Source organism: Phodopus roborovskii, unplaced genomic scaffold, assembly GCF_943737965.1.
Source record: "Phodopus roborovskii unplaced genomic scaffold, PHOROB, whole genome shotgun sequence".
Lineage (NCBI taxonomy): Eukaryota > Metazoa > Chordata > Mammalia > Rodentia > Cricetidae > Phodopus > Phodopus roborovskii.
This window is the reverse complement of record NW_026126433.1, coordinates 50,157,493-50,166,636: the sequence shown is the minus strand read 5'-3', so window position 1 is coordinate 50,166,636 and position 9,144 is coordinate 50,157,493. Positions and strand designations below refer to the sequence as shown.

General features: G+C 42.6%; 1 protein-coding gene across 1 annotated transcript; it reads right to left on the bottom strand.

Moving 5' to 3' along the window:
* Positions 1–1,120: 1,120 nt before the first annotated feature.
* LOC127223705 (sphingolipid delta(4)-desaturase DES1-like) lies at positions 1,121–8,912 on the bottom strand. Its single transcript, XM_051186453.1, has 3 exons — positions 8,812–8,912; positions 4,858–5,600; positions 1,121–1,532 (listed from the first exon to the last, which is right to left on the bottom strand). The coding sequence occupies exons 1-3, from the start codon at positions 8,891–8,893 to the stop codon at positions 1,398–1,400; spliced, it is 960 nt and encodes a 319-aa protein (XP_051042410.1). The 5' UTR covers positions 8,894–8,912; the 3' UTR covers positions 1,121–1,397.
* Between the last annotated feature and the right edge of the window lie 232 nt (positions 8,913–9,144).

The window sequence follows — 9,144 nt, the reverse complement described above, 5'->3', positions numbered from 1 at the left end:
ATTCCCAACAACCACATGGTGGCTCACAACCATCTGCAATGAGATCTGGTGCCCTCTTCTGGCCTGCAGGCTGACATGCAGGCAGAACACTGTATACACAATACATTTTTAACAAAAATTTTAAAAGACTTGACATTTCTTTCCTCAATGAACTAGCATGTTAACTTATAAAAATGAATTGGTCATATATTCTTGGTATCGTTTAGTCCCTTTGTATTTCTGCAAAACATTTGCCAGCAGATCATCACTTTCTCTAAGAAGACCTGTTGGGAATTTGGATAGAAGCCCATGGAATCTGTTTGTCAATTGGCAGGACTCAGGAAAACCTCTTGGGGGTCTGTAGGTATGAATGAGTAATGTGACTTGATTCTGTTATCTCCTTTATAAAATTATTATTTTGTGTCTATGGGTGTGTTGCCTGTATGTCTATGTACCATGTGATGCAGTGCCTGTGGAGGCCACAGGAGGGCATCAGATCCCCCAGGAACTGGAGTTGCAAACAGTTGTGAACCACCATATGGTTATTGGGAATGAAATCTGGGTCCTCTGTGAGAGCAGCCAGTGCTTTTAGCCACTGCATGGACATGGTGTCCACACAGCAATAAAGGAGGATCTGCCTTCGTCCTCAGGCACTGAAACTCCTGTCTTAGTTTAGGACACCACGGCCACAGCAACTCTTACACAGAAATACTTCACTGAGGTGACAGCTTACAGTTTCAGAGGTTCATGAGGAGCCTGGCGGGGTGAATACAGACGTGCTGCTGGCTACATCTTGACCAAAAGGCATCAAGAAGTTGAATGATGGTCACACTGAGTGAAGCTTGAGAAGATCTCAGAGCCTGCCCCCACAGTGACTCTCTTCCTCCAACAAGGCCATACCTCCTTGTAGTGTCACTCTCTTTGGGGGCCATTTTCTTTCAAAGAACTACAACCATCGTGTGGCATCCCACACAGAGACTCAGAGCTTCAGGCCAGTGAGATCAGCATCTCTTCCCCTACCCTGCTAAACATATGAAATAAGAAAAGAATTCAAAAAAGCGATAGATACTGATACATTATGATTAATACCTTAGTATACCAGCTATTTTAATGGTAAACATTTGTGACAAAAAAAAAATCATAGTAGAAATGTGCAGTTTTCCAATATGCTTGCAAAATGACAGACAAGGGTGAGCACTCTCTCAGGGATGGTGAGTGGATAAGCACACAGTTGAGCTCTGTGATAAGTTAGACAGACAGGAAACCAGAGCAGCTTCCTGACGTTATGGAGATGAAATTCTTCCAGGGCAGCTTCTGAGCACCACTCGTCTTAATTTTAACAAGGAAAACATCCACATTGTCAGCTATTTAAAATCTTCGCACAATTGGCTTTGGCTCTGAGAGTGTTTCTCCAAAAGTTATTTCCCTTTCTGAAGCCTCTTCACCCGTGAGTAGGGACTCAGTGTGTCATCTGTCACAAAATCATACAGTACTTTGATCCAGGAAGTGTGATGGGGGAGTTTATCATAGTATTCAGCTGCTATTTTCCTCAGCTGTAAGAGAACATACACAGTAAGGTAAACTGACTGTTACTGAAGCCTCAAGATGACAGCTGAGTGTCTGACAGACTGGGGGACAAATACCAAGTGAGCCAAAGGGAAACACCCTTTCTCATGGTCCTTCAGATGGCCTGCAGTTCTTCATGAATAAGATGTCTGCAGATCACATGACATAAACAGTTTAGTCTCCAAGTCCACACTGGACTTGGGACAAAGCAATCAATTTACCTTAGCAACTGGAATACAAAGACACTGGAGTTCCAAAATTGTAAAACAACAGCCGATCAGAGCCTGAATAAGCATTTAAAACATTCACTAAGAGTAAAAGTATATCAGCAACCAGGATGACACAAAAGATTATAAATTATAAACATTTAAGGGACATAAGATAGAAATGAATAAATTTTCAACATTATGTATGGATTATAAATTCTAGGGAATTTATTTAGCCATATATCCAATATTATTAAAATGCCTACATAATACTTGGATGTTTATTGTTGTAAGGCAGGCTTGCCGTATTTATAACATCTATATGTTTTATAAAGTTATGGGTAATTGGGAAATGCAAGCACTTGCTGCCACTACTAAAGCTCTGGATCCAATTCCCAGAATGTGCTGTGTGATATTTTGATTGTGTTCTGACACATAAAACTTGCTTGGAGACAGGGAGTGGTGGTGGGGGTCTGCAAAGGCTCTTGGCCCTTTTAGACTAAGGAACTGAAGAGATAGGAAAAAACTGGTGGCTACTCCCTGTTCTCTTTCAGAATCTTTCAGGTTCTTACCCCAGTATTCGATGCCCATATTTTTATTGATAAAGATTAATTAAATTAATGTTTCAAGAATCTACACGGTAGGAGAGAACCAACTCATACAAATTGTCCTCTGACCTCCATGCAGGCACACACACACACACACACACACACACACACACACACACACACACACACACACACGAGAGAGAGAGAGAGAGAGAGAGAGAAATATAAATATTTTTTAAGAATTATGTGAACTGCAAATCTCACTAAAACTAAGTTTTTAAATAGTTAAAAGTTTGAATTTTAAAATACTTTTGTAATGGAAATATTCTGCAATTGATTAATAGGATAGCTGCATATTGTATGAATATTCTAAAACCTACTTCAAATGGCTATTTTATATATGGGTTATACACACATAAACATACAGAAACACACATATGTGTGTATAGATAGATAGATATGTATGTATGTATGTATGTATGTATCTTGGTTTTTCAAGACCAGTATTCTGTGTGTAGCACTGGTTGTCCTGGAACTCCTTCTGTAGATCAGGCTATCCTTGAACTTAGAGATCTGCCTGCCTCTGCCTCCTAAGTGCTGGAACTAAAAGTATGTGGCATTATGCCTAGCACTGTATGCGTTGTTTTAATGTAGCTATTAAAAGTCAAAAAGGTGTAGCTCAGAGATACATGTTTGCCTATCATGCATTATGCCATGGTTTCATCTCTAGTACCACAAACAAGCAAATGAACTAACAAAATGTCCATTTTATTATTACATTTCCAGCAATCACTTAGTAAGTATAAAAATTTAAATACTACAATTAACTGTGTAAAATAACAGCAAGTTATCAAGAAACAAAACATGATGTTCTTTGATATATATCTTAGAAAGGTCAGGGAAAGCTAAACTAGTGAAATCTAGAGATGTTTGTACGATTAGCAGTTCAGTAAAAGCACGCAGCAGGATGAGAGAGGGCTGTGAATTCTAAGGGGGTTACTATGGGCCTTAAGTCAAGATGTCTGATCTGAACTAAGTTTTCAGTATTAGGATGGGTACAGAAAGTTACACACACTTTTCTATGGGGTTTATGTTGGAAAATTTTTCATGTTCAAAGGATTACTGACTTAATCTCTAAGGCAGACCCACTTAAAAATAATAAAAGTCCTAGGCTAGAGAGGTGGCTCAACAGTTAAGAGCACCTTCATTCTTGTAGAGAACCCGAGTTCAGTTCCCAGCACCCACATGGCAGCTCACAACTGCCTGGAACTCCAATTCCAGGAGATCTGACACCCTCTTCTGGTCTCCTTGAGCACAAAATATGCACGTGGTACACATGCATATGTGCAGGCACTCACACATACACAGCAGACGTCAACAGAAGGTACACCAGAGATTCAGGGCAGACTGACACCAAGGAATTGGGGGCCCGCATCACACTCCACACGCTTCAGGTTGTGTTCACACAGTAGGAGCTGCTTTCCTCAAATACTTCATTCTTAAAATTTTAACCCAGTTGAACACAGTAGTCCTCAGGCACCCATCACTGGGTTGGAAGTGTGACAGTTACCCGTGGCAGTTACCCTCTGAAATGTTCTGCACAAAACAAAACCACACTCTTTGTTCTCCTTGATGAATCTATTGAAATTAAATTGCAGACCTCATGCGTGAGTTCCAGAAAACTTAACATTGGTATTTCATCCCTCAATATGTCAACACGTGTTTCCAAAAGGTGTCACTCTGTAAACCAGAAAACGTTTTTACTATAACACATTATACAAGTCCATGCAAGGAAAAAATGATACTCCATGCCAGGGACATACATAGCATTGCGAAATGATGTCTACCCATTTTTCAGAACACTTACACAGGATTTCACGGTTCTAAGGGACAAGTCAACTCACTCCACGTCTTTCTGTATGGAAGTTTCACAAAGCAGCAATAGTAATTTGTGAACCAGTCCACCCTTTTCAGCAAAGCACATCAGGGCGACGGTTACAAAAGCTCCCCACCCTGAGATTGCTGTTCACTTCACAGTGTGTCCTAACTTCGAGTTCGTGGTCTTTGAGTGAAAGTGGCCCCCATGGGAAGGATTGGGAGGAGGTGTGTCACTGGAGTGGCCTTTGATGTTTCAAAGACCCAGGCCTGCTGCAGTCTCATTCAGCACCATGCCTGCCTGCTGCCGTGCTCCCTGTGGTGATGATCATGGGCTAACCCTCTGAAACTGCAAGCCAGCCCCTAATTAAATGCTTTCTTTTATAAGTTGCCTTGGCCATGGTGTCTCTTTGCAGCAATAGATCATGTTATTTACTGGATAACAGGTTTTACACCTCTCCCAATACTTCTGGACCTTAAATGTAACCACTAAACTTAAGACTCTAAAAGAGTTCCCTTAGTAAAAACTAGCTATTGGGTATTAAATGTATATTAAACTTTGATTTTCATTTTAATGAGCAGCTTTGGTTGATAACTAGCTTCCTTTGAAAATGATCCAGTCAAGACTAATTTGGAGTATACAGTTATTAGAAACGAAAATATTTACCAAATCTTTTACTTACCAGGGGCAGGTTTTTTCCAGGAATGTTGGGGAAGTCATGGTGTTCATTATGGTAGCCCAGATTGAAGGTCAATAAATTCAGAGGCCCATAATATGAGTACGTTTCGTGCCCCTTTAAGAACATGTAATGTTCTGTTATAAAATGCCCGGCAATCGGGTGCAAACCCAGGCCAAGCAGGGAGGCTGCCAACATGTAGACTAAAGATTTAATTCCAAAAACATAGTAAATTATAATGTCAAAAATAACCTGAGCCACAGCATTAATGATTTCTAGAAAAGTAATTGGTTTGGGGTTGATAATTAGAGGCCGTAAAATCACAAAGAGAGGCTGAAGGACAACCCAGACCAGCTTCCTGTGAGTGGTGCAGAAGAACCAGGCCTCAAAATCAGTAGGAATATCCACATCGATGCCATCAGCTCCCAGGTACCGATGATGGTCCCTGTGATAAATTTTATAGGAAACGGAATACGGAACCCCAATAGGGAGGTTAGCAAATATTCCAAACCAGCGGTTCCACAGTGCCCTGTGGTGGCCGAAGGGGAAATTGTGGGTAATTTCATGGATCGCCGATGTTGTTGAGTGGTTAATGGAGCTGCCAAAAACATAAGACCAAAATAGGACCCATTTCCACTCCAAGTCTTGGACTAAGTAGAATGAAACTAGCTGGGCAAGAAACATCATGGATATGATCCAGATCAGGTTGGGGTCAGGTCTCATCAAGGATTTGATCTCTGGATATTTTGCTGCAAGAAAAGAAAATACAGTAAGAATCATAGATGGAGTTTGGTGTAATTATAATTATAATCAATTATGTTTAAGTGAACACATTGAAGAAATTATACTTGAAGGAGCTGGGGAGACGGCTCACTGGGTAAGAGCACTTGGTGTGTAAGCATGAGGACCCAATTCAATTTCCAGTACTGAGGCAAAACTACATACAGGTAAGGCTTACCATGCCTATAACCCTAACACTGTAGAATGTCACAGGAGGATCCCCGGGCTTGCTGGCCACCAGCCCAGCTCCATGTTCAGTGAGAGACCCTGTCTCAAAGGAATAAGGTGGAGAGTGACAGGGCAGCACACTCAATAACCGCCTCTGGATTCTGTGCAGACAGGAGCTACGGACACCCACACATGTGCACATACACCATACACATATACCATGCACACAGTTCACACACACACACACATAAGAAATTATAGTGACATTAACGCATTAATTACATTTTTCTCAAAATCATAATATTCCCATTATTAAAAGCATAACCAAATATTTACGTGCTACTGGGAAACAATATTTTCATGGCAAATTCTAACATACTGTAACATAACAACTTGAGAACTTACTAAAAATCTGGAATGTCCATATCTTTACTTCTTCTTACCCACCTGCCCAACAGGGTATCACAATGTACCTCTGGCTGTCCTGGAACTCACAGTGTAGACCAGGCTGGCCTCGAACTTACAGAGATCCTCCTGCCTCTGTGTCCCAAGTGCTGGGATTAAAGGCAGGCACCACTATTCCTCATTGAATAGTCCAAATCTTTTCAATGATGTGTTCTAATTATGCTTTAACAAATGGAATCTCTCCATTATTAACACATCTGACAAAGGATAGATACATTTTAAAGTGTTCTACAATGTGAAAGTTATCTTCATGGCTCTCATGAACAAATCAACTCATTCCAAGTCATCTGTACTGAATTTTCAAAAACTAGTAATAGTTAAAAAACTACAATAATAGAGGTGTGGGCTCCAAGAGGCAGCGGTGGGGAGCACAGCACCACTCTTGGGCACTTAGTCCCACAAGCTCCTTCAGCTGAAGTGCGTCCCAGGAGTAGGAGCCCAACTGAATAGAGTGGGGTGGAGTGTCTCTCCATCTGCGTTGTCCATGTATACCCACAGGGGAGTGTTTGTAAAGCACAAGGGGGACTTCTAATACTAACCCTGACTGTAGATTTAAACTGTATGGGTATCAGCTGTTAAAACAGCATCTATGAGCCTGGAGGTAGTGGTGGCTCACACCTTTAATCCCAGAACTTGGGAGACAGAGTCAGGCAAATCCCTGTGAGTTTGAGGCCAGCCTGGTCTACAAAGTGAATTCCAGGACAGAGAGGACACAGAGAAACCTTGTCTCAAAAAACCAAAATAAATAAATAAATAAATCTATGATCTCTTCTGTCTCCTCCTATGAAGAAACGTGCCAGAAGTCTCAGAGATATGCCATCATGTCAATGTAATTTAAGCAAACATCCTGATTTTCTTGCCTAATGCCATCTGTCTCTGCCTTCAGAAATGGACCCTAAGCATCTCTTGGGCATCTTGGAAAACCAAGTACTACTCATTGAGAAGTGTAAAGCCTTTTCTGCTTTGCAGCTGGGATGGTTCAATTCAAAGATTGTAGGGAGACTTCCTGTTGGGACAGGCATCAATTACAACATCTCATTTCTTTAATTTTTAACTATTGATGAGAACATGAATTCCAGTGTTTGAGAATCAGTTTTCATAAGAGTGGATATCACATTATCATTTTTATGCAATATGTAGATAAGCATACAGAAAAATTACCCCATGCCATCTCTTATTGAGTATGCATAAGTGAATTGCCAAATGAGAGAGAGAGAGAGAGAGAGAGAGAGAGAGAGAGAGCATGCAAGAATCTAGTCTCCCTGCCCCAAAGTCTCCTGGGATTCTGTGTAAAGCACCTGTCCTGGAACTCACAAAGACCATGAGGCTCCACCTCCTGGAAGCTGAGATTAAATGAGATTAAAGGTGGTTGCCATCTCCAGGCTTGCCCAACCTCTTCTAAAAGGCTACCCTTGATAATCAACTTCAAGTTTCTCTCACCATCAGTAATTGAGCTGTTAACCTTGATTTCAATGGAAACTACTGAATCATTCATGAAATAAGAGGTTTCTAGCTTTAGATACTCATAAAAATTAGGGCCTTATCTGAGGACAAACAGACATCAAGAGAAAGGGACCTACTGGGTATAGGAGAGAGCTCCAGGGGCTAGGCGTGTGCCCCAGCACTGGAGGGAGGGACTGCTCACATTCAAGGCCCCTCCCACCCATGCCTTTGGTCTTAAACAGAGAGAACAGGTTAAGAGCACGTTCTTTGCAGGCAGTCTAACCCAGGTTAGCACCCTCCTCCTAGCATCTATGCCCTCCATTCTCACCACATCTTTTCAAAGGCAGAAAAGTCAAAACACTCAGTGCCATAAAGAACCCCGCTCAAACGCCTGAGGGGTCATGAAGAGCAGCCTGGGAGAGAGGAGAGCCTTCCCTGTGAACACAGACGTGCTCAGTGCACCCTAGAGCAGGAAGACCTGGTTGGTCTGGCTTTAAAGCCTAAAGCAACATCGAGGAGACCCCCCAGACCAAGCTTGTTCAGCCAGTCACCCATGTTTCAGTCTCTTTAATCCCAAACCTCAAAGGGAAAAAAAATGCCTTCAATTCTGTCTCGAGGGCAGATGTGGGTATGCCAGGACCTGTCCTCTCTAACAGTCCTAGAGTTACAGGCCAGGGTGCTCATCCCTGCTACTTCTGTCTCTCTCTTAGGGTCACATGAGTGTGGCTCCAACAGCAGACCCTCAGCATCGTGCAATGTGCTTCCTATGTCTGCTGCCTGGCTTTGTCCCCCTGGAGGCATTTGAGGAGGCACTGAATAGCTACCTAGCTCAAGAATCTCTGAGTTGGAGGATCTTGCTGGAGACAGCCCTGCCAAAGGGACCCTTAGCTGAAAGGTCAGCAGAGGCAAGATGAGTCAGGGGACCAGCCTTTTCCTCCTAAAGAAAGGCCAGTGCAGCTCAGAGACAGGGAGATCCTGTGACCTGTTTGTATTTTGTGCCGGGGTCTCCTGAGAGCTTCTCACCTGGATGATTCCAACCACGCCTTGACAATGGGAAGTTGGGGAAAGGAATCCCTGACCTAAATGACATGCATGAAATCTTACCCAAGATCTCCCGGCGTCGACCATTGTGTGGCTGATCAGTGTAGACCCACTCAAAATCTGTCTGTGAACCGTGTTTCTGCATGGCTCTGTGCAGCCCTGTGAGGGTGATGGTGTTGGCCCGAAGCTGTTGCCTATGCCTGTGGTCATCTACATAGGCTGAGTAAACACCGTGAGGGTAGCACTGAACCCTACCCAGTCTCCAGCCCAGACTAGTCAGGGCCTGCCTTCCTGTAAGAGTTCCAATTCCTGCAGTCTATGAGCACCACACCCAATGCCTGAGTCCTGGCAAAGCTGTAGAGGAAAACTCTCCAAGAATCCTATAAGTGTGGACAG

Excerpts from the sequence above, each read along its gene's own strand:
- LOC127223705 (XM_051186453.1), bottom strand. The coding sequence starts at position 8,893 with ATGCAGAAACACGGTTCACAGACAGATTTTGAGTGGGTCTACACTGAT. Across the intron at positions 5,601-8,811 it reads TCGACGCCGGGAGATCTTGG|CAAAATATCCAGAGATCAAA; the intron begins GTAAGATTTCAT and ends CTTTTCTTGCAG. Across the intron at positions 1,533-4,857 it reads CTGGAAAAAACCTGCCCCTG|CTGAGGAAAATAGCAGCTGA; the intron begins GTAAGTAAAAGA and ends GTTCTCTTACAG.